The sequence below is a fragment of the Harpia harpyja genome, chromosome 17, assembly GCF_026419915.1.
Source record: "Harpia harpyja isolate bHarHar1 chromosome 17, bHarHar1 primary haplotype, whole genome shotgun sequence".
NCBI classification, from domain to species: Eukaryota; Metazoa; Chordata; class Aves; order Accipitriformes; family Accipitridae; genus Harpia; species Harpia harpyja.
Window position 1 is genome coordinate 1,575,776 of NC_068956.1, and position 23,824 is coordinate 1,599,599.

General features: G+C 55.2%; 3 protein-coding genes and 1 long non-coding RNA gene across 4 annotated transcripts; 3 read left to right on the forward strand and 1 right to left on the reverse strand.

Moving 5' to 3' along the window:
• The first annotated feature begins 732 nt into the window (after positions 1-732).
• On the forward strand, positions 733-11,002 carry SPCS2 (signal peptidase complex subunit 2). Its single transcript, XM_052812776.1, has 5 exons — positions 733-828; positions 7,734-7,817; positions 8,161-8,320; positions 9,867-10,002; positions 10,744-11,002. The coding sequence occupies exons 1-5, from the start codon at positions 790-792 to the stop codon at positions 10,928-10,930; spliced, it is 606 nt and encodes a 201-aa protein (XP_052668736.1). The 5' UTR covers positions 733-789; the 3' UTR covers positions 10,931-11,002.
• An 835-nt stretch (positions 11,003-11,837) lies between these two features.
• NEU3 (neuraminidase 3) lies at positions 11,838-14,451 on the forward strand. Its single transcript, XM_052812873.1, is given in 6 exon segments — positions 11,838-11,874; positions 12,306-12,360; positions 12,476-12,682; positions 12,684-12,710; positions 12,857-13,399; positions 13,401-14,451. Coding segments are annotated over 5 exon segments (1,221 nt in total). The 5' UTR covers positions 11,838-11,874; positions 12,306-12,333; the 3' UTR covers positions 13,818-14,451.
• LOC128153473 (uncharacterized) lies at positions 13,943-14,894 on the reverse strand. The gene is made up of 3 exons (XR_008238970.1): positions 14,660-14,894; positions 14,256-14,563; positions 13,943-14,159 (listed from the first exon to the last, which is right to left on the reverse strand). It is a non-coding gene; the product is annotated as an uncharacterized LOC128153473 (long non-coding RNA).
• A 2,060-nt stretch (positions 14,895-16,954) lies between these two features.
• Positions 16,955-22,896, forward strand: P4HA3 (prolyl 4-hydroxylase subunit alpha 3). Its single transcript, XM_052812872.1, is given in 14 exon segments — positions 16,955-17,010; positions 17,012-17,149; positions 17,698-17,840; positions 18,100-18,320; positions 19,084-19,233; positions 19,330-19,381; positions 19,564-19,721; positions 19,806-19,982; positions 20,429-20,493; positions 20,681-20,840; positions 21,283-21,345; positions 21,637-21,705; positions 22,346-22,442; positions 22,636-22,896. Coding segments are annotated over 14 exon segments (1,620 nt in total). The 3' UTR covers positions 22,707-22,896.
• The last annotated feature ends 928 nt before the right edge of the window (positions 22,897-23,824 follow it).

Sequence of the window (23,824 nt, forward strand, 5' to 3'; positions counted from 1 at the left end):
CCCAACAGCCCCCACAGACACACACCCCCAAACCCACCCATGAACACCCTCACACACCCCACTACGCACATACACCTTCCTCACATGCACGCACCCCCCCAAACCCACCCATGAACACCCTCACACACCCCATTCTCACACACACAAACACCCCCCCACTCCTCACATACACCTCCTAAATACACCCCACCACACACACAGCCCACGTCCTTAACACCCCAAAACACTGACGCTCACACACACACACACACCCGCGACACCACAGACACCCACTCCTGACACCCCCCTCACATACACCCCACTCACGACACCACAGACACCCACTCCTCACACCCCCCTCACATACACCCCACTCACGACACCACAGACACCCACTCCTCACATACACCCCACCACCACCATAGAGTTCACGGTCCTCCACGGCCCAGAGAGACCCCGCAAGCGGCTTCCCCCTCACCCTCCCCGGGCCCCAGACCCAGGCAACCCGCCCGGTCGGCGGTGCCCACCCCTCACCCCGCGGACCGGGGGCCGCCCCAGCCGCTCTCCCGGCCCCGTTCCCCTAACGGGCCCCGCACCGCCGCCGCTGCCGCCTCCTCCTCCCCTCCACGCCGCTCCGTCGCCATAACAACAGGGAACGCGGGCGGGGGAGGGCGGACTACAATTCCCAGCGTGCAACGCGGCGGTGAGGCAGCGGCTTTTCCGCCCGCCCGCTCCCGTCGGCCCCCGCGCGCAACCAATCAGGAGCGAACAGGTTGCGCGGTGAGGGCGGGGGCGGAGGGTGGTGAGAAGATGGCGGCCAAAGGCGGCAGGAACGGGTTGCTCGATAAGGTACCGTGCCGCGGGCCGCCTGGGGCCCGGCCCTGCCGGGGTTCCCCTTCCCGGCGGTGCCGTCTTTCTCCTCAGCGGCGTCCCTAGAGCCGAGCCGGCGCTGGGCTGAGCCGCAGCCGCCCTGAGCTCGGGCCTTAGTGTCCCGTCCCGTCCCCCCCCCCACCCCGCCGCCTTGCTGAGGGGCATCCCCCGCCTCAGCTGTGGGGAGCTCCTCCGCCCGGCAGCGCCGTACCCCGTCGCTGCCACCCGTAGCTGCCTCCTTGTAGGAGTTGGGCAGTAGTAAATGGCAGAAGAGGCCCCGGGGGGGGAGCGGGGAGGAAGGAAGCGTCCCGCGGGTAGGGGACCGCTTCTTTTCTTTTTTTTTTTTTTTTTTTTCCTGCCAGCATGGCTGGTTTTAGTCCAGCCGTCCTGACAAAAGCCCGGCTAGTGGTACAGCTGCGCTCCTCCCGGCGGGTGTTTTGCCAGGAAAATAACGCTGGACATGGCAGAGATGTCAGGTGGAGCAGAGCGTACCGTAAAAGTCTGTTGATAAGCCTAGTCTTGTCTCAGTAGTTTAAAGGAACTTGCTTGCGGAGCGGCTTTGATCTCGGCTGAGTTTTAAGCGGTTGTGTCACAGCTCTTTGTGGTATTTGGCAGCCTGGTAGCTGAAACCGAAGACCTGGAGGCATTTTTTTTTCCCACAAGAAGATGGAAGCAGTTGCATCTGTATCTCTGGGTGCAAGAGGGTGTATCTTCAGAGTGGTATATTTGGCATCTTTCATTGAAATTCAGAATACAGGTGCCTGCAATTGAAAACACTGATTTTCATTCATTTATGTATATTCATTATTTCTAAAGGGTATCGTTTTCTCGCATCTGTTTTAGATGACGTTATCCTTACTATCCCTACGAATTTGGTGGTTTTTCTTTAGAACAGTAGATCAAGTTGTTGAGCGAGTGCTTTTAGGGAAAGGTGTGCTAATTAATTATTTCTGGCTGTCTCCTGCAAATGTGCTCAGCTTTCGGTTTTGAAATGACAGCGCTTTGTGGTTAAACTTCAAGAATTCTGGAAAGTATCACGCTCTCGAGGCATTCCTGTTCCTTCTGCTGCGCTCTGTGGATGCTGAGGTGTAGTTATTTCAGAAGGAAAAGGAGTCGTTGGTGAGGGAAATACGCTGTTGGTGTGGGAGCTGAATCCTCTAGTGAGAAACCATTGAATAGTTTCAGCAGGGCTTCTAACTGAAGTACATACACACACTTGATAATATTCTGTCTCCTTTTCCCTCTCTCCTCCATGCTGATCTGTGTGCCTTCGTTTCCTCCCCCTGGATGATTTAAATGAAATCTGGTCATTTCTGTGAACCGGTATATGTATTTCTGAGGTATTATCTGGAGAATTGTGGCCTTAGGTCCATAATTTGCTCAAGCTTTTCTCAAACGGAGAAATAATGGGTTATCAGTGAGGCTTTGAAGTCTTAGGACAGGTTGCTTGTTCAGTGTATCTTTTCGTACTTTGCTAGTAAGCTAAATCAGATTGAGATCAGGGAGATTTGTGTTTTAACTATCCCATCTTTTTGTCCTTCTCATGTTCTTTAAGTGTTTGTGATAATCGGGTAGCTCCCCCTGACCTCTCCTCACTTTACCAGGACCACCTAAGAGTGCACACCCTCTGAATTCAAAATGGTGTGCAGCAGCGGCTACAGTCATCTCAAACACCCTGAGATTTCACCCATTTAGCACAACACTAAGTTATTAACCACATTCTGCCCCTACTAGAGCAGAAACTTCTAAGGTTTTGCAAGTTCCAGGACTAAAACCACTTCCTGGCTACCAACTGCTGCGACTGCCTTCCGCTCCTGTGCGTCAGAAGGAGCTGTCTGGTACTAGGGGACGTTGACTGTGAGTACAGTCAGGCAGCACTGGTATTTTGGGGAGAGCGAGGTCCAGAGTTCCTTCCTCTGAGATAATTGGAGCTGAGAATGGACGCACTGACTCCCTGGAGTTTGCTACAACTCTTCCTTCAAGAGGAAGAGGAGGGAACTGAAGTGCAGTGAGGTGTCCCTGGACTGCGCCACTTGCAAATCCTGCTTCTGCTGGGGTCGTGGTATGCGGTGTCACTTATTTTAGAATTTATGTCGGGGGGGTTGGGACCTGTGGTTTGGGACTCGCTGCTCTGTTGGGCTGCAGCCCAACCTACAGGAAAAGGCAATCAGCTGCAGTGTCAGCTGTGTGCCTTCAGGGAGTCGATGTGCATCATCATCTGAGGCTCTTCCAACCTCCCTCAGCTGCAGCATTGCGTGTCCTGGTTTGAGGAGTTTCTGATTTTAGGCTTTAGGAAGGGGAGGTTACTTTCTTTTCATCCTTGCAACAGAAAACACAGAACAGATGCAGAAATGTTATTCCCCTTGAAGAGTTTATATAGTCTACACTGGTGCTCCTCTTGCAGTGGCAACAAATCTTTTTTACTGTATGATTTGATTATTTATGTTTGTAATACCCACAGTGTGCCATAAACTTCAGAGCAATATTTGAAGAGACAAGCTAGCTACCCAGAAGATGTTGCAGGCTAAAATTGGATGTGATATAAATGAGGCTGACAGTAGCAGCAGAAGGAATAAGGCAGGGGCAAAAAAAGTTAAGTTTGTGCCATGTCTGTCTTCTGTGATGTGAAACATCTTGAAATTTCTCCCGTAGGATTTTTCTGTGCCTTGTGCTTATGAGGGCGCTTTGTGAGGGGATTTAAATGAAGGTGATAGCTTGACAAATGAGCCCTGTGAGCTCTCAGATCCTGTGGTGTCTGCTGTGAAAGCAAGCACTTGTTTTGCTGTCCCTTTTTTTGGAGCTAACAGCAGAATACTCCCCCGCTGCAATCCAGCTGCAGGCACCATCTTTACTTGGATGTGAACAGCTGGGGCCCTTGTGTGCTTCTGGTGTCAGACTGGTTTTGCAGCTTTCTGAAATTGCATTTCTGACCACTGGCTATATTTCAGCCTTTCCTCTGAAACCTTGTTCTTACACGGGTATGCTTTCAAGTACCAAATCCACTTCCAAGCTGTGCCTCGCTGTAGAACACCATATTTGCTTTCCATTCATAGTATGGGATGTGTTCAGGACAAGTATGATAAACTTTCACTTGGTTTTTAAAAAGGAGTCAAAACACACCCAAACTAAAAAACTGTTTCAAACTGGTTGGGTTCCCCCCCCCCCCCCCCCCATCAGGCTGGAACCAAAATCTGAGCTTTTCTTTTGAAGCCTTTGGAGCTCGCACCTGAAGTGCTCAAAATGAATTACTGGTTGAAAAATACCATCCACTAGCCAGAGGAGCAGATGTGTTTGCATCTGCCAGGCTCCACAGGACATCGGTGCAGCTTCACCTTCCCTCCCCACCTCCGCAGGCAAGGCGGGGCAGTTCTGCAGACTCAAGAGGGGGTGGAGGCTTTCCCCCCCGTTTGAGGGCGAGCACTTGGTGGTAGGGGCCAAATCTCTGTCTCTCTTCCAAGCTGAAGGTGGGGATGGCCATCAGTCAAAGGTTGTGCCCACAGTTGCACTGGTGTATAGACATCAATGTACAGATGTGCATATGTTTCTGTGCACATCTGGACACAGAGGTGGCATGGATGTTGATTGTTTTCTTTGAGCACCTCCTTGTGCTCATCTTCCACAGCACTGGCACTCCGGGTGCCAGTGCAGTGTCCCAGCCTCTCCCTACCTCTTCGGTCCTGCAGATCAGCCTGGAAGAATTAAGAGAAGCAGCAGCAGCACTGCGGTGCTGTACCGTGTTAGAAGTAACCTCATGGGAACATCACGACCAAGGTAAAGGGAGGGCTAAAGCTTCTCCCTGGCTGAAGTCCCAAACCACAGATGTGTCCCCATTACAAGGTCCCTTCTGATGTGAACTGCCCTGAGATTATCAAGCTGTTACTGTCTTGAAACAGAACAGCCTTAGTCACAGGGAAGCCTGAACAAGAACTGAAGAACTGCTGGTTCAGCTCCTTGCTTTAGGCGGTCTAAGTTTAGATTTTTTTTTTTTTTTTTTCCCCAGTAACAGCTTTATTTCAAAAAATATGTCATGTGGGCTTTACATCTACCCCTGAAAGTGCTGGTTCTCTGTTAGAGATTGATATCAGTTAAATATCACTGATGTTATCTGGCAATTCCAGTGTCAGGTGGTTTGGGACAGAGAGCAAGAAGCAAGAATCCAGTTCTCGCTCTGTCACGGGTTTCCTGGATATACGTTATTATGCCAGTGTCTCATATATGTTATTACGGCAGTGCCTTGACTCATTTTACATACAGATATTCCCCTCTGTGCAAATCCCTTCTGCAAGTGAAGTGTTAGCAATCCTGTGCTCCAGGGCTGGTTTCCAGGGTGCCTATAAAATAGCTTTAAAATGTTGAGGGTTTTTAAAAAAAAAAAAAGCCTGGGGCTTTATTTTCATTTATTTCTTGATTCCCAAGCTTTTCTCCTTGGTGTTTTCCAACTATTCTGTCTTCAAATATATCTAGAAAGCTGTTAGTTTTATTTGGGAGGGGAGGAGGAGAAATTTTAGCATAAGCCTTGATTCCATCCTCTTGGGCTTTAGGAATTAAAACCAGACATAATAAGATTGATTAAAAACTTGAGCATTGACAAGGAGATAGTTGCATTGTGCTTTAATACCAGGAAAACTGCTGTTGCCAAAAGCAAAGATTCCAATATTAGATATTTAATTGTAAAACATATCACAAAAACACCACTTGAGTAATATCTTCTCAAGTACCTCTGGATTCTTGCTCTCGCTTAGGAACAAGCTGTAGAACACTGTCATATTTTATACTAAGGATTGTCTTGTTTTAGCCCTAGAAATGTGGAAAACTTATTCAAAATATTTGCTCAGATATATTTTTTACTTCTTCAAAATGATTCCTTTAGTGGCTGTTGGAAGAAAAACATCACAGCTGTACTTAAAGGCAGATCTGGTCTGAAGGAAGGCTTCAAATGGCCTGTGGAGGTTCCTTGCGGTGTCAAAAACTTTTCACTCATTTTGTTCTTTATTACTTGTAAAAAGCATCAGGGGGAAGAGTTAACCAGCTATAAAGACTGAGCCTCTTCATGGAGTTTTATCAATAACAAAAACAAATTCTGCAGGCTGAATGATGCCTTCCCTCCTGGGTAAGGCTTGCCTTCGCTTGACCTGTACGACTACAATAAAGGACAGAATATTTCCCCACAGTTGCATCCGAGTTCAGGGTTCAGTTATTGGAGTATCCAGTAGTGAATCCAGCTGTGCTGTGTCTTGCATGTGTCTTACTAGTCAGTATTTTTGTCTTTTAAAATAACAGGACTTTTCTGCACCCTGCAAGAATAATTCTGTAGCTGATGCTGTTTCAGGAGAGTACTCTGTTTTAGGGTTTTGCTAAGCAGAGTACATTTTCATGTTGACAGGCTTGTTGGCTTTCCTTCCACTCCCTCATGAGAAATGGAGGCTGCACCTGGGAGCAGTGAGGTCAAATCCGAATGAGTTTCTCGAAAGCTTTTTTGATTTATCTGTAGGATAAGGAAACAGGGATTGGGTGTTGGTGTTATTACTTAGAGATTTCTGACTTCCAGTTCACTAATTAGGAAAAAAAGGTATTTTTCTCCTCTCCCTAGTCTAGCTCTTGATACTTCAATCTTCGGGAATCTCAAAGGGCAAGAAATAAAACTGTTGTAGATGCTTTTATAAGGAAAAATAAATAGTTGAAAGAATTCTTCTGTATCCTTTCATGGCAAAGTGTTTGGCTTTCAATTGTTATGTGTAATGTGTCAATGTGTCAATTAACCCTAGAAAAAAATGCTACAAAAAGTAACCACCTAAAATATTTTGTAACTTTGTTGCGAGTGCTCTTTCCCAGTTGTCTGTGTCTTTTAAATGCTTCTGGCTGTTACTTTTGTCCCTCATAAACCAACTACTGCATGTGCACACACAGCGATGCTTGTTGTGCACCTAATAATTCATACCTGCAGAGCCTGAAGGATAATCAGGCTTTTCCCTGTGCGAGTGTAGGGGAAGTAGATCAGGTTTTACATCTTACTTTAAAATGGTTTCATTCCTGCCAGAGAAGGGAAATGAGCTCTTCTGACAGGTAGTTAATAAATCCAACTTCTGAGCTTCAGGAGCAGGAAATAAAATGAGTGAAGTTGAGAATTGCTTCTAATGGCAGCTAAAATTCAAGCTCTGACTTAAAATACACACGGCTCAAACTCATGTGTCTGACCGTGGCTAAAAGGAATAGCGTCACCAAAACATAATATAGTTCAGAGGAAAATTAACCCCTTTGAAAAGCTGAGCTGTTGTATCTGAGATTCGTTATTGATGAAGGACCCGCTTCTGAGGAAAATCTGAATATGGAAGAGCGACAGAGTCTTTTGCTTTCGTTCTGGAGGATAATCTGACTGAAACTTCATTTCTTGTTTGTGCCTTTATATTCTTGCCTTGTACTCGGATTGTTAAGGGTGCCCTGAAATTTTCCTCCTCTCATCAGTCCCCAAAGAGTCTGTTTGTAACAGCTTGGCTGAAAAGCGTGAACAACCTCAAAAGCAAGAATTAAGTCATAACTGACACTTTCTGTGGATGGCAGCAGGAGCAGCAAAACACAGAATCGATATTAGGATAGAACTGATGTAAAAAGTCACTTCACCAAATACCTTCAGTACCCACGACAAGATGTATAAGCTTAAATCTGCAAGGGTAATGACACATTGGTGCCATGGTAGAGGTGATTTTTGGTGCGATACTGCTGTGTAACAGGCCCTGGATTCCCTCCATCTCTGGTCAGGTTTTCCCAAACAGGTAGGTATTTTCTGGGCTGCCTCCTATCTTTGTGCTCACGACAGGAACAAGCATATTGAAATGAAAGGCTAACCTGTGCCAAATTCTCTTAACTCCATTTGGTTTCCATTGCAGTGGAAGATTGACGACAAGCCGGTAAAAATTGACAAATGGGACGGTTCAGCTGTGAAAAATTCTTTGGACGATTCTGCCAAAAAGGTATGTTCTGCGACTGCTGATTTCTCCCTCTTGGGAAACACTCTATTTTTTTAGATTTCTACATTTAGTTTAAAAACTCTGTAAACTTTTTTGATTTGATTGTGAAGTGCCCATAGTCGTGCTGGTTCTGTGGCATCTCTTCTGATTCCCATGGCTAAAGCAGTGGTTGTTCTTGGAGTATCAGCGATTATTACGATGTCTGAGGAAGACATTAAATCTGCATAAAGCTTCTGCTTAGTTTACCCCTATAATCAAGACTTGTTTTATCTAAATCCTTTCCAGAAGCGGTTTGTCAAATTTATGAAAAGCCCAAAATAAACTCAGCTGCGTGTTTCTCCCGCAGGTTCTCCTGGAGAAGTACAAGTACGTTGAAAATTTTCGTTTGATCGACGGCCGCCTCATCATCTGCACAATCTCTTGTCTCTTCGCAATTGTAGCTTTGATTTGGGACTACCTGCACCCTTTCCCTGAATCCAAACCTGTTCTTGCCTTTTGTGTTGTATCATATCCTTTACATATGTTTTCTTTTTTATACCGGAAGGGTTTTATTTTCCCCATAAAGCACAAGAAAACCCTTCTCTGTATTCTCATTTTCAGGCCTGTGGGAATTTTACTGCCTGTGGTGTGGTGATCAGCTGAAAATCAAATAGTTTTCATGTGATGGCAAAACTCCGGCCTGTCTGGGTGCAATGCACTTAAATTTGGGTGATCTGGGGGTCCAGCCTTCCCCTGCAGCGGCGTGGAAGCCTGGACAGCACTTCAGCTCACGTCAGAGGAGTCAGCAGCTGCTGGGCAGCTGATCTGCTCTCCAGGCTCCTGACTGGGTTGGGCAGATTCCTCAGGTCTCGGACGCCAACTGCGTAGAGACTCCTCCACCTAGGTGTGTTCATCTCAAACTGAAAATCAGCCCTTGAAAGCTTCGGCGGTTTGCTTTGTGTTTTGGTTTGGGTTTTTTTTGTTTGGTTTGTTTTTTTTTTTTTTTTTCAACTTTACCTATAGCCTGGTTACAGAGACACCTGCTCTTCCCTAATATGACAGATCAGGTACCAAGAGTGAAGAGTAAAATGGAGGTAATTCTTGCCAGCACCTCTGCTGAAAAGGAGCAGACACTGCATTTAGGAGGGTAGCGCTACAAATTGGGGTTTAAATGTTTAGATACCAACTCCGTTTAGAATCAACTCTTAAATTTCCAGTATTACAGCACGGCTGGGGTGGGGGTTTTTTTCCCTATTTAGGCTCAGAGTGTCAGCATGACACTGATTTCCCTGCAGCTCCTCTAGCAAGACAGACGCCTGTAGAGGTTTTACAACAAATGTATGTGACAGATGAGCGGTGCTTTCCAAGAGCTGCTGACGGGCCCGCTTTGAAGGGCGGTTTGGATGGTACCAGTGAGATGGTGTGAACTGGTAGCCTGGAAACTTATTGCTGGCCTGGGAGTCACTGTACCGCTAACAGCTGCGTGATCGTGGGCAAGTCATTTCGTTGGTCCAGGCTACAGTTCGTCTGGTTGGCTTTGGGCACAAATGTTGAGATAATTAGTCTTGCAGCCACTTAAAATTATTTAATTCCAACAATGAGAAAGATTAATTGCTTTATCTGTGCTTAGGAGGAATGCACAGCAATTAATTCTGTGACTCATTTGGTCTCACCTTTTCCCACCATCTCCCAACAGATGTTGCTCCAAAAATTTAGCAAAGTAATTGAAAATAGCATTTCGTTGTTGTGATTTCCGCTTTACTTCATGGTTTCACGAACGAAGCATTTTATGTGGCTGGAGAGATCCCTTTCAGGAAGGGGTGTAGGGAGTTGTCGCTTTCCCCGCCGCTTCCAGGCATCGATTTATGCTCTTGTGCAACAGCAAAGATTTAAGAAAGTGTCCCAATTATTATTTAATTTCTCATGCTAACAAGGCATCAGTCAAGCTTCCTGTTTGGAATGGTAATGTCATGAGAGGCGGTTAAACGATGGTGTCTGAGGGGATCCAAGCAATTTCTCTGCCTAATTTCTATTTCTAATTGCAACTTCTTAGTTTCCTTAACTTTTTTGGCACATATTTTGTGATGATGGGAATCCTGACTATCTATACCTCATACAAAGAAAAGAGTATTTTCCTCGTAGCTCACAGAAAAGACCCTGCGGGGATGGACCCCGACGACGTTTGGCAGCTCTCCTCCAGCCTCAAACGGTATCGTTGGCTCTGGCAGACCGGGCTTAGCGAGCGGGAGTGCGGCGGTGCGGTACCGGCACGGCTTCGGTTTGCCTGTGCTGCGCACGGCTGTAGCTACCGCATGCTCTACGGTGGGGCAGAAAAGCTGCATTTTGGATAACTCCTAAACAAAATGGGGGAAAATATTGGTGTCTTTGCAATAGTGGGGTGTCTGCACTGGGCATGTGAGCTTTCTGCAAAGGATCGGCTACTGTGCCACGATCTTTGCGGCTTCCCAGGCAACTCGTGATTAATACTCACCGCAGAATGTTATTACTCAGAAGTAACAGCGATCTGTGACGGGCTCGCCGGTCTCGTGTGCACTGTTTCCATCCGTATCTCTCTGTAGGATCACCCTAAATATTTTCCTTTATTTTTATACCTACAAATCTGTTTCATTCCATCAAAATCTAGATGTCCCAATCTAGAAATGGGAACAGTGCCAAGGCAGTTATCTGCCACAAACGTTCACATTTTGCTTCTCTTTAATTGGGGCGGGGGAATTGATCACAAAAAATATAAAAATACTGAATTGTGTTACAGTTAACACCTGCATGTTGTAGCTGTTAGTGTCCATGTGGGGTGCTGGGGGCGGGGACCTCCATTCCTAGGGGCTTTCCCCTTAACAAAGATGAGGATTTCTCGTCAGCTTTTTCTTGGTGTCTCAGCTGAGCCAGACTTAACAAATTCTGCTCTGAAATCTCTCTGCCCTTCCTGCAGGTTTGATGACAAGTACACCCTGAAGCTGACTTTCATCAGCGGGAAAACCAAACAGCAGAGGGAAGCCGAGTTCACCAAATCCATCGCAAAATTCTTCGATAACAACGGGACGTTAGTCATGGAGGCCTACGAGCCGGAGGTGTCCAAGCTGCACGATAGTCTGGCCCTGGAGAGGAAAACAAAATGATTTCTGACACCGGCTGCCTCCTGGGAACGTGCTAAATTAACACCAATAAAGTAAAATAGCAAAGAAAGTGAATCATTGCCTCTGTTTTTGTCCTGAAATCCTATTCCGTTTTGGATGAGCAGGGTTTTTAATCTTGGATCCAAGGTTTTTGAAGCTATGGAAAACCTTGGTCTGTGTCCCTGCCTTTCTTGTGGTGGACCGCAGAGGAGGATTTGCCCGTGGGGACCCTCAGGAGGGGGGACTTGTCACCCACGATGCCACCCTGGCTTCCTCCGTTTTTACCTGGCAGTGCTTTATCGGATGGCTCCATGCCATGTAGCGCCTGGGATTTACCATTCGCATTTCACTAACGTCGCCTTTCCCTTTTGCGGTAGGAATTCAGGACAAAACCCTTCTGTAAAGCAACTGTCTGCTTGCAAACAAGTTTTCTTTATTTTTGTATTTATCTAATTGGGGGTAGAGGACTGTTTTATATAAAAAAAAACCTTTTATGTGTTGGGGGGGGGGGGAAGACAAATATGCTACTTCTGTATGTTCTGCCCGCGATGCTTATCTACAAGGTAAAAAAAAAAGGAAAGCAAAGGGCTTTTCCGAGCTGTGACTGTCCCTGTTGGTCCCGCTGCCCCTTTCCTATTGGCATACCCTTCGATAAAACGTCATTTTCTTCCAAAAAAAAAAAAAAATTATTTTTTTTTCTCTTTTATTTTTTTCTTTTTTTTTTCAATAAAAGGGAAGAACCGACGTCAAACCTGTTCCGGAGCATCTCTGGGGCGTTTCGCGGCTCAGGACAAGGGGGGGGGTGGTTCATGTTAAACCTCTTCCATCCGCGTTTTCCCGTCCCACCCCCCCGCCATCGGGGGGGCCGGGCCGGGAGCTGCAGGAAGGGGCGGGCGGGGGCGGAGCGGGACGGTCCCGGCGCGGCGGAGGCTGGTGGAGCTGGGGGGGTGCGTGGGGCTGGTGGGGGGGGGAATCGGGGAAGGGAGGGGGTGTAGGGGAAAAGGGGGTGCATGGGGGGGAGTGGGAGCATGTAGGGAGTCGGGCTGGGGGGGGCGGAATGGGTGCGCGTAGGGGAGGTTATGGGGGGGGGTTTGCAGGGACGGGGGGGGGGTGCACGGGGAGATCTGGGTGGGAAAGGGGTGTATGGGGGGATTGGGGGTGCGAGGGGGGGAAGTGGTGGGATGGGGGCTCTGGGATGCTAAAAGGGATGGGGGATTGGGGGGCCGGGGGGGTGCAGAGCCCTTGGGGACAGCCTTGGGGGGGAAGGGGGAGTAGGGGAGCCCCTCTGGCACAGAGGGACACTGCGGAGGGGGGGGGACAGTGGGATGTGACCCCGCCGAGGGGCTCTGCTCTCATACTCCCCCCCCGCCCTGCTCAGTCCCAGCAGGGCCACTGGGGGGGCCACCATGTCCCGGGCCATCACCTGCCTCAAGGTGAGTCCTCATCCCTATCCCCCCATCTTGGGGGGCATGAGGGCCACCCCCCCTCTTTTTTTTTTTTTTTGGCCAGCGTTTAACCCTTTACTATCTGACCTTCCCACCCTGCCAGCAGCGGGGGGATGGCGGGGAGAGCCCCCCCACACCACCTGGATCCCCACTGGTCTTCCCACGGGAGACGCTGTTTCGGCAGGCGAGCGGGGTCACCTACCGCATCCCGGCTTTGCTCTACGTCCCCCCGGCCGCCACCTTCCTGGCCTTCGCCGAGAAGCGCTCCTCGGCCAGGGACGAGGACGCCAAGTACCTGGTGCTGCGCCGGGGGCCGCTGGCACGGCTCCTCGGTCGAGGTAGGAAAACCAAGCTGGCTATAGGAACAAGCCGCGACCTCCGTCACGGCGAGCGCATCCCCGGGAGCGACGCCGAGCGGTTTCGGGGTGCGGCGACGCCGGCGCGTCCGGCGTCTGAGCCCCCTTTTCCTCCTCCTTGCCGACAGTGGGGTCCGGTGGAAGAGCTGTCGGCGTTGGCGCTGCCCGGCCGCCGCACCATGAACCCCTGTCCCCTCTACGACGCGAGGAGCGGCACCGTCTTCCTCTTCTGCATCTGCGTCGAGCGGGGAAAGACGGAGCGATGCCAAATCTGGAGGGGCTGCAGCGCCGCTCGCCTCTGCTACGCCACCAGCACCGACGGCGGCCGCCGCTGGACCCCGCTGCGGGACGTGACGGACGAAGCCGTCGGCGCCGACCTGTCCCGTTGGGCCACCTTCGCCGTGGGGCCGGGCCACGGTGTACAGCTGGATTCGGGGCGCCTGGTCGTGCCGGCGTACACCTACTACGTGCATAGGTGCTTGTGCGGGGTCGTGCCGCTGCCTTGCTGCACCCGGCAGCACGCCCTCGTCTTCTACAGCGACGACGGCGGGCGCCGCTGGCGCAAGGGTGCCTTGGTCGGCGGCGGGCAGACGGGCGAGTGCCAGGTAGCCGAAATCGGTGGGAGCGATGCCCGCCAGCCCTTGCTCTACTGCAACGCCCGAGCGCCGCGGGGGTTGCCGGGCCGTGGCATTCAGCACCGACTACGGGCTGCGGTTCGAGCGCTCGGCGCGGTGCGAGGCGCTGGGCGAACCGCCGCGGGGATGCCAGGGCAGCGTGGTGAGCTTCGCCGCGCCGACCGGCAAGGAGGACGTACCGACTTGGTTACTCTACTCCCACCCCACCGACCGGCACCGCCGGCGCGATTTGGGCATCTATCTCAACCCCTCGCCGCTGGACGAAGCGGGTTGGTGGCACCCATGGGTGCTGCACCCAGGGCCGTCCGGTTACTCCGACCTGGCTGTGTGCCCCGGCGGTTTTTTCGGCTGCTTGTTCGAGTGTGGCACCACCAGCGCCTGCGAGGAAATCACCTTCTGCCTCTTCACCCTGGACACCTCTGACCGCGGCGAGCAGAACCTCAAAACTTCCTAAAACAGACCCATTTTAGCAAGGGGGGGGGGGGGGGGGGGAGTGTCACTCCCGACCGCCAGGAGCCAGAGCTGGCATGCACAGCAACGCCGGGACCTCACTGGGGACATTTTGGATGCACTGGAGGCTCGGCATCGCATAGCTTTTATTTGATTAACGCTTGGCTTTTTAATCACCCATCAGATAGATGTTGTTGGCAACCTGGGCGGGGGTGGAGGATCTGCTGCGGGTTGGCTGGGGGGATGCCGGCACATCACCCGAAATGCCGCTGCATCACCAAAAATCGGCATTTTTCACCTGGTAGCAGCAAAAAAGCAGAAGGTACCACTGAGAGCAGCTGGTCCCCTGGGGAAAAAATACCCCAAAATGGTGGTTTAGTTAAAAATACTGGCAATTCCTGTGTCCTCCCCATGTGGCAGAGAGACAATTCCCCTTTCTTACCATTTTTTAATCCCGTTTTCGTCACTTTCCTGGTTGAGGCTGAGTTTTGCCCCGTATTCCCATGGGAAAAAGCACTCAAATCTCAGGGGGGGGGTTTATTCTGCTCCTTAGGGGACAGGTTGTGGCATCCCGACAGTGACAGCGACCTCACGTCCACGTGCTGCTGCCAAATAAAATCCTCCCAAAACGGGTGCAATCCAGCCAATATTGGGAAAATCCCAAGGGAGATGACCCCGCCGGGGAAGGATGCGGGACGGCCCCCAGCATCGTCACTTCCATCCCGCCGCTACATTTTGGGCACGCAGCACCTGGAAGAGAAGATGACCCCCCCCCCACAAGGTCATGGGATTACCAGTTATTTTGGGGAGGGCAGGGGGGGGTCAGTCCCGGCATCCCCGTCTTACCGGTAGCGCCGGGGGACAACCGAAATGTCCCCGCTGGGTCTCGTGGGCGAAGCAGAAGCGACGGCAGCGGCCGGTGTGCTGGGCGCAAGGTCGGGCGCTGGTGGGGACGGCGTCGCGGGGGGGTCCTGGGGGACGCCGGCAGTGGGGGGCCGGGGACCGGGGGCCAGGAGCAGGGCCAGGAGCAGGGCCAGGCGCGGGAGGGTCATGGTGTGGGGACGGCGTCACCTGGGGTCGTATTTATGGGGTTCGGTACCGGGGAGGTGGGGTTTGGCGGCGGAGGGTGCTGCTGGATGGGGTTTAGCGACGGGCGACGGCTGCGGCGGCTGCCGGCGGGGACCCGGGGGATGCAGGGGACGCAGGGGGTGGGGGAGGGGACCCGTGGGAAGGTGGGCAGGGGGGTGGGTAGGGGGGAGGAAAGCACTGGAGTTTTGGGGGGGGGAGTGTTTGTCTGGCTTCTTGGGGTGACTGGTGGCGGGGGGGGAGAATATGGAGGGGGATGATGTGGTGACGTGGAATATGGCTGAGTGGTGGGGACATGGGCCGTGGAGTGATGGGGACGTGGGACGCGGCTGAGCGATGGGATGTGGGACGCGGCTGAGCGATGGGGATGTGGGATATGGAGCGATGGGGATGTGGGATATGGAGCGATGGGGACGTGGGACGCGGCTGAGCGATGGGGACATACAACATGTGATGATGGGGATGGGGGATGGCTGAGTGACAGGGACACGGGAGACAGCTCAGCGATGGGATGTGGGACATGGCTGAGTGATGGGGATGTGCAATGTGGAGTGATGGGGACACGGGACGTGGCTGAACGATGAGGACGTGGGATATGGAATGATGGGGACGTGGCTGAGTGATGGGGACACGGGACATGGGACACGGCTGAGTGATGGGATATGGGACATGGAATGATGGGGGTGAAGGACACGGTTGAGTGCCGGGGACAGGGGACATGGCTGAGCGATGGAACATGGTACCCAGACCCTGGAGCAGAAGATCTCAGAGCAATGCCCACCCCAAGCCCTGCACCCATCATGTCCTTGCACCCATCATCACCCCCACCGTGGTGCGGGACAGGGCTGGCCCCTCGGCGCAGGCGCAGCCACCCTGAGAGAAACGCACACTCCCCAACTTCTCTTGGCCTTTCCTTTGGGAATTCAGCCAATTCTGGCCCATTTTCCCTGGGAGACTCCAGGGAGGCTGGGAGTGCTCAGCTTGGGGGGGGGGGGTTTGGTATTTTGGGGTGCCATTGCGGTTCTGTCCCCGCAGATGGGGCACCTGAGCGCCCGCTCCGACGAGGTTTTCTGCACAAAGGGGTTTTTCCAGGGTGAGAAAGTGTCCCCAGTGTTGGTGGGAACCCAGCGGGACGTCCCCGACCCACTGCCCTCACCCCACTGGGACAGGACGGGATGGGGACAGGGACAAGCGGGATGGGGACAGGACGGGATGGCAACAGGCAGGATGAGGCCAGGGCAGTTTGGGGACAGACAAGAGGGGGACGAGACAGGATGGTGACAGTGAACAAAATGGGGACAGACAAGAGGGGGACAGGCAGGATGAGGCTGAGGCCAGGGCAGGATGGGGCCAGGATGGTATAGGGACAGGCAGGATGGGATGGGGCTGGGCAGAATGGGATGGGGACGGGCAGAATGGGATGGGGACAGGCAGAATGGGATGGGGATGGGCAGAATGGGATGGGGACAGGCAGAATGGGATGGGGACAGGCAGGATGGGATGGGGACAGGCAGAATGGGATGGGGATGGGCAGAATGGGATGGGGACAGGCAGAATGGGATGGGGATGGGCAGAATGGGATGGGGACAGGCAGAATGGGATGGGGCTGGGCAGAATGGGATGGGAACAGGCAGAATGGGATGGGGATGGGATGGGGATGGGCAGGATGGGATGGGGGTGGGATGGGGACAGGCAGGATGGGATGGGGGCGGGCAGAATGGGAATGGGGACAGGCAGGAGGGGGACAGGCAGGATGGGACTGGGACAGGCAGGCTGGGGGCAGGCTGGGATGGGGGGGGGCAGGCTGAGGGGCAGGGAGGATGGGGGGGGGGGGGGGACAGGCTGGGATGGGGACAGACAGACTGGGGACCAGCAGCACCACGCCCCCCCCACCCCAGCCAGCGTGGCGGATCCGGGGCACCCCCCCTTACCCCCCCCTAACCCCCCCACCCCCCAAGGCGGGGCCTCCCCGCCCCTCCCTCCCTCCCTCCCTCCCTCCCCCCCCCCCCCCCCCCCGTCCGCCCTCCCCCGGCCTCTCCCGGCGGCGGCGGCTGGATGCGGGCGCTGGGGCTGGGGCCGGGGGTGCCGCTGCTGCTGCTGCTGCTGCTGCTGCCGCCCCCCCCCCGCCCCGGCCGAGACTTACACGGCCATGCTGAGCGTCCGGAGGGCTCTGGGCTCCGAGGGGCGATTGCTCCGCCGGCTCCGTGCTTACCTGCGGGAGGAGAGCGCCCGCCTCCGCCGCCTCGCCAGGTATGGGACACCCCCCTCCCCCCCCCCCACGCACACACCTGGTCGCGATCACGCGTGGGTGCTCCCACGCAGCGCTGGGAGCACCCACTCCCCTCTCGGGAGCCATATTCCTCCCCGCCCGACTCCTGGCAGGGAGGGGGGGGGGGGGTAACACAGCTACCCCCCCCCCCCCCCAAGCTGCCGATTTTTGGGGGTGGCCCTAAATGGGAGCTTGGGGGATCGTGGCGGGGATGGGGAGCACTGCCCGGACACTGGGCACCCCCCCCCAGCCATGTCCCAGGAGGGGGACATACTCCCCCCCCAACCCCGGGCTGGGCACCGGGGACGTGGGTCACGGCATCGCCAAGGCACGGGCCACCCCCACGTCCCCACCAGGGATGGGGTCCACCACCCACGATGGGGTTTCCTCACCCTTGGCTTGGCCAAAAAGTGGATGGATGCTGGGGCAAAGCTGCCCCACTATGGGGTGGGGGGCGAGACCCTGGACCCCACCCCAGGGGGGTCACCACCCAGGAGCATCATAGTGTCACCCGGTGGGTGCCTTGCAGGTTTTACGAGAAGGTCCAGGCGCTGCACCAGGACCCCAAGGCCTCGGTGGACAACCCTTTGATGGCCTTCAGCCTCATCAAGCGTCTTCACTCCGACTGGCCCAACGTCATCTACAGTGATGAGGCCACCGAGAACACCCAGGGTACGGGGGGGGTGCTCGGCCGCGTGTCCCCTCTGTCACCTGGGGAGAGCCAGGAGGTGATGGGGAGTGGATGGAGGAACAGAGGAACGGATGGAGGAGCAGGAGAATGGGTGGTGGAGCAAGGGAGTGGATGGAGAAGCAGGGGAATGGGTGGAGGAGCAGCATGTGGAGTCCCCAGGGATGGAGAAGGGCTGAGAAGGGTGACTGCACCCCAAAAGCTCATTAATCTCCCTCCGTGCACCCCATTACCCACGCTCAGCACTCCATGCCGGCTTCAAGGAGGTGGAGCAGGAGCTGCCTGGAGCCGAGGACCTGGATGGGGCAGCCCAGGCACTGATGCGGCTGCAGGACGTCTACGCGCTCAGCGTCAAGGGCATGGCCAACGGCGTCTTCCAGCCAGCCGGCGCCAGCCGACCGCCCCTCTACAGCCCTGGCCGGCGCGTCTCCCTCTCCGCCGATGACTGTTTCCACGTGGGCAAGGTGAGGGCAAACCCCGTCAGCCCCCGCAAATCTTTTCCAGCCCGGGTTGTTGCTTCCATAGGGATAGACTTTGGGTTTTCTTCCCGCGTGGATGCGGAGGGGCCTCTCTGACTCAGCCCGCAGGCATCCTCCTGCCTGCCATCGCCTCTCGGCTCTCGCCCAAATAACGAGCCTTCTCCCTGCTTTGTGGCTCAGGAAAGGGAAGAGGAGAGCTGGTGGCTCGGGGGGGAGACCTCCCACCCCAGCATCCCGGTTGGGTACAGGGTTGGTCCCCGCCCAGGGGGAAAAGTGGGTCTGTAAATCCCTGGGAGGGGATTTGGATACTTTGATAGAGGTTTTTGTTCAGGGCAGAGTCTTCTGAGCATCACTGCAGAGCTGAGATGGAGTGTTAGAGTGGGATGGGATGGCATGGGATGGAGGTGAAGATGGGGACGCGACAGGAAAGGAAGGGATGGGGCAGGATGGAGATGGCATGGGTGGGAATGGGGATGGGAATGGGGAGGGGACAGGATGTAATGGGACAGGATGGGTGGGAATTGCAATGGGATGGGATGCGATGGGATGAGACAGGGTAGGGACAGGATGGGAGGGGATAGGGATGAAGATGGTGATGGGGATAGGATGGGGTAAGAAGGGGATGGGATAGGATGGGGGTGGGGATGGGATGGTACAGGAGAGCATGGGATGGGATGGGACAGGGTGGGGATGGGATGCAGGCCAGGCTGGCCCAGCCGGTGGGTCTGGGCGGTGCGCTGCCTCGCAGGTGGCCTACGACACGGGCGACTACTACCACTCCATCGCGTGGCTGGAGGAGGCCGTCAGCCTCTTCCGACTCTCCTACGGCAGCTGGAATCCCGAGGACCGGAGCAGCCTGGAGGATGCTCTGGACCATCTCGCCTTCTCCTACTTTATGGTACGGCCGTGAGTCCCATCCCCATCACCCTGGTGCCCGGTGGAGCCGAACCGTGGGCACGGGGATGCTCATGGGCTCTCTGCTCCCCCCATCCAGGCTGGAAACATCTCCCATGCCTTGAGCCTCTCCAAGGAGTTTCTCCACTACGGTATGTGGGGCAACCTTGGAGGTGGGGAGAGGTTTTTGGAGTGTCCCCATCACCTCTTCATGGCACCAGCCTCCTTCGCCCCATTTCTTGCCCCCACGTGGGGTGATTCTCCAGGGACTGATGCCGGGGGAAGGGGGATGATGGGGACATGGCGTTTTTGGGTGACACCACCTCTCCGGCAGACCCCAGTAACCGAAGGGTGGCAAGGAACGTGGCCAAGTACGAGAAGCTGCTGGAGACAGGGATGGTGGCAAGCGCCGGACCCCTGCGGCGTCCCAATGGCACCCGCCTGCAGAGCCGCGATGCCTACGAGGAGCTGTGCCAGCGCCCGGGGGGGCAGGTGGGGCTGGTGGGGGGCTGCCACGGTCCCCCACCCTACCACTGTCCCCCTCCTCATACCCTCCTTGGCCGTCTCTCTCCCCAGCCGTCCCCGGAGCAGCTTCTGCGCCTTAGCTGCTCCTACGAGACCAACGGCAGCCCCTACCTCCTACTCCAGCCTGCCAAGAAGGAGGTGGTCCGGATCCGGCCCTACGTGGCATTGTACCACGATTTCATCAGCGACGCCGAAGCTGAGACCATCAAGGGGCTGGCGGGACCCTGGGTGAGCCATCCCCAGGGTTGTCCATCTCCTGGAGGAGGATGGCCCAAGAGCTGGTGGTCCAGGGTGGACCACCCTGAGCATGCAGAGATAGGAGGGGTTTTAAGCCAGGGCTTAGCCAAAGCCTTCTGTGGTGGCACAATGGCGGGGGGGTGAGCCCAGCTTAGCTCCGAGGCCCCCCCCCAAAAGATTCTGGGGAGAAACCAGGTCCATGCATGCACCTGAACCCCTTCCCAGCCAGGCTTGACTTGGTGACACCCAACTGCCTTGGATCCAGCTGCTATCACTGCTTCCATCACCCCAGTGGGACACGCTGGGGTGGGGATGTTTGGCCACCAGCTGGTATAAACCACCCCCCCCCCCAATTTTGACCCCGATTGGGGTCCCTGCTTGGGGTGTGGGGGGGTCCCCATCTGCAGTAACACCCCCCCACACCATGTGTCCTCCAGCTGCAGAGGTCCGTGGTCGCCTCTGGAGAGAAGCAGCAGAAAGCCGAATACCGGATAAGCAAGAGGTAGTAGCCACCCCCTCCCTTGTCCTCCAGCCAGCGGGACCACCATGGCCCCATTGCCACCACCAAGGTGGCAGTGAAGCCATGCTGGGGAAGCCTGGGTCCTCCACACCCAGCAGTGCCACGAGGGTTAAGCCCAGCCCCGTGTGAATTTGGGGGGGGGGGGGCTGAAGGTGGGGTGTTCCCGCAGCGCCTGGTTGAAGGACACCGCCGACCCGGTGGTGAGGGTATTGGAGCAGCGCATCGCTGCCGTCACCGGCCTGGATCTGCGGCCACCCTACGCCGAGTACCTGCAGGTGGTCAACTATGGCTTGGGAGGTCACTACGAGCCACACTTCGACCATGCCACGGTCAGGGAGCTGCTTGAGTGGTCCGTGGGGTGGTGCCCAGGGTGGTTCCTGTTGGGATGGTCCTTGGGGGTGATCCTGGGATGGTTCCTGGGGTGGTCTCTCACACAGTCACCAGGGTGGTCCCTGGGATGTTCTTGGAAATGGTCCTTGGGGGTGGTCCTTGGGGTGCTCTCTGGGCTGGGCCCTCAGATGGTCCTGGAAGTGGAGCCTGGGGTGGTCCCCGTGATGCTCCTGGGATGGTTGCCTGAGGGGGAAGGTCCCTGGGGTGTCCCCATGGTGATCCCTGGGATGGTTCCTGGGAAGGGAGGGAGAGAAAAGAAGGGAGAGGGAGAGATTTTCCCTGGGGACAGCTCAGCCACCAGCTCTGTTAGGGTGAGGTACCTCCAGGCCAAGCCGTGTCAGCGTGGGACTGACTGTCCCCACCTCCTTGCTCTTGGGGCAGTCCAGGAAGAGCCCCCTTTACAGAATGAAGTCGGGCAACAGGATCGCCACGGTCATGATCTACGTGAGTTCTCCCCCCATTTCCGAGCCTAGAGAGACTGTACTTGCATGGTCATCAGTAGGGTTCAGAGTGAACAAGGTTTGGGATGGGTGAGGGCAGCCCTAAACCAAACCATGGTGGGGTGTTAAATGACAACATCTGCAGAGCATTTAAGAGCCTGTGCCATGTTGCAGCGAGGGAAGTGCTGTGGGGAACCAAGGGAGGTTCTGTGCCTCAGTTTCCCCATGGAAAGCAGCCATATCACAGGGGAGAGGGGAGGTAGAGCTATGGCTCATATTTTTGCTCCTTTTCCAGCTGAGCGCAGTGGAGGCTGGCGGCTCCACCGCCTTCATCTATGCCAACTTCAGCGTGCCCGTGGTTAAGGTAAGGGAGACCCACATGAGCCCCCCAGGAGCAGGGAAGGGGGGGGGGAAGCTGCTCTTTTGTGCCTCATCTCTCGCAGGGAGTTGTGGCCGAGCCTGTCCGGATGCCAAACCCCAACCCTGGGGCTCCCCGATCTGTTTTGGGATGCCAAACCCCCACCCTGGGGCTCCCATCTGTGTTTTGGGATGCCCAAATCCAATCTCGGGGATCCCAGCCCTGTTTTGGGATGCCAAAACCCCAACTCCAGGGGTCCCAGCTCTATTTTGGGGTGCCAAACCACAATTCTGGGGCCGCTGGCTTTGTTTTAGAGTACCAAACCCCAACCCCAGCATTCCCAGCTCTGTTTTAGAGGTTCCGAGCCCCAACCCTTGGGCTCCTGCCTGTTTTGGGGTGCTAAACCCCAACCCCAGGGCTCCCAGCTCCCTTTTGGGGTGCCAAACCCCAATTCTGGGGCTCCTGGCTCTGTTTTAGGGGTGCCAAGCCCCAATTTTGGAGCTCCCAGCTCTGTTTTAGGGTTGCCAAACCCCAATTCTGGGGCTCCTGGCTCTGTTTTAGGGGTGCCAAGCCCCAATTTTGGAGCTCCCAGCTCTGTTTTAGGGTTGCCAAACCCCAGAGCTCCCACCCCCTCTCTGCTCCACAGAATGCAGCTCTCTTCTGGTGGAACCTGCGGAGGAACGGGGACGGTGACGGGGACACCCTGCACGCCGGCTGCCCCGTCCTGGCTGGGGACAAGTGGGGTGAGGGACAGTGCCTGGTGTCACCCCGGGGTGACATGGGGTTGGAGAGGCAGCTCTGCCAGCAGGGAGGCGAGAGGGGCTGGGAACCCAGAAAAATTCTGGGTAATAGGGAAAAATATGTCACCAATACTGGAGCGGGGTCGGAAAGGGGTGCAGGGGGACGGAGGCAGACGGGGGTCCTTGTCCCTTCCAGTGGCGAATAAGTGGATCCACGAGCACGGGCAGGAGTTTCGGCGGCCGTGCAGCACTGACCCACGAGACTGAGCTGCCGTGGGCTCAAGGACGTAGCACCCGTGGGTGGCAAAGCCACCCTCGCGCAGTGTGTCCCCAAGGCTGCCAGCAAGAGGAGGGAGGGACGGGGTTGGCAGCGGCGCGGGGTGCTATCAGGGGTGGTGGCACTTGCTCAGCCATGGCCGAATCTGGTGAAAATAAAGTGAAAAGACACTAAACTGGAGTCTGGGGGAAATACCTCAGTGTGGTACCTGACGGGATGATGCGGGGGTGTGTATGCGTCTGTGTCTCCCCACATCCCCCCCCCCGATTCCAGCCTGGACTCTAAACGCGCCCTCAAGCCCCCTCCTCCAGCCCTAGATGAAAAGTCTCTCTGCTAAAAGGACTGGTGGTTAGTGACGTGGCATTTCTACGGGTAATCGGTAGGCTTCAGAGTGAACAGAATGGCCATAGAGGACCAGAGCAATGACACTACACTATCCTTCCTCAAAGAAACCTGCCGCAGTGCCTGGCTGCATCTTGGGCCTGATCGTGCACCCCCACACTCCGCTCTCATCCCGACAACAGCATGGGGCCCCCCCTCCTCTGCACCCCAGAAGGGTGTTTGGGTTTTTTTTTCAGGGCAGTCGCTGCAAGAGGGACCTTGGGGAGGGAGAAGGCAGCCACTGCCTTCCAGCCGCCCTGGCCCCCAGCCTGCCCGTGCTCGGACCACGCTTGCGCAAGTGTCGCTCCCCCGGGGCCCCGCAGACAAGCTCCCTTTCTCCAGCCTGACCACAGCACCTGCGTGACTGGAAGGCAAAAAGAGGCAGGAGGGCTCTCCGGCAACTCCTGGAGATCGGGCAGGGAGCCCACGCTCCACGCTGCTCTCCTCGGGCGCTTCGGAGGGGGGACAGCCTAGATGAAGTGAGGGTCAAGCTGGAGGACATCATCAGCCCCTACATAGAAACTCCCCGACTCCACATCCATCCAGCCTCATCTGTGCGACGTTTGGACGAGATTAAAATCCTCCTGGATGGAGAGGCTGTGGGTACCGCAGCCTGGGGAGACCCAGCTCCCCAGGGGGGTCCAGGCCACCCCGTCACCTCTCAGCCTTTTTGCTAGCTGGAAGAAAAAGGACAAAAATTGGGGAGGGGGATAGAAACACCAGGCAG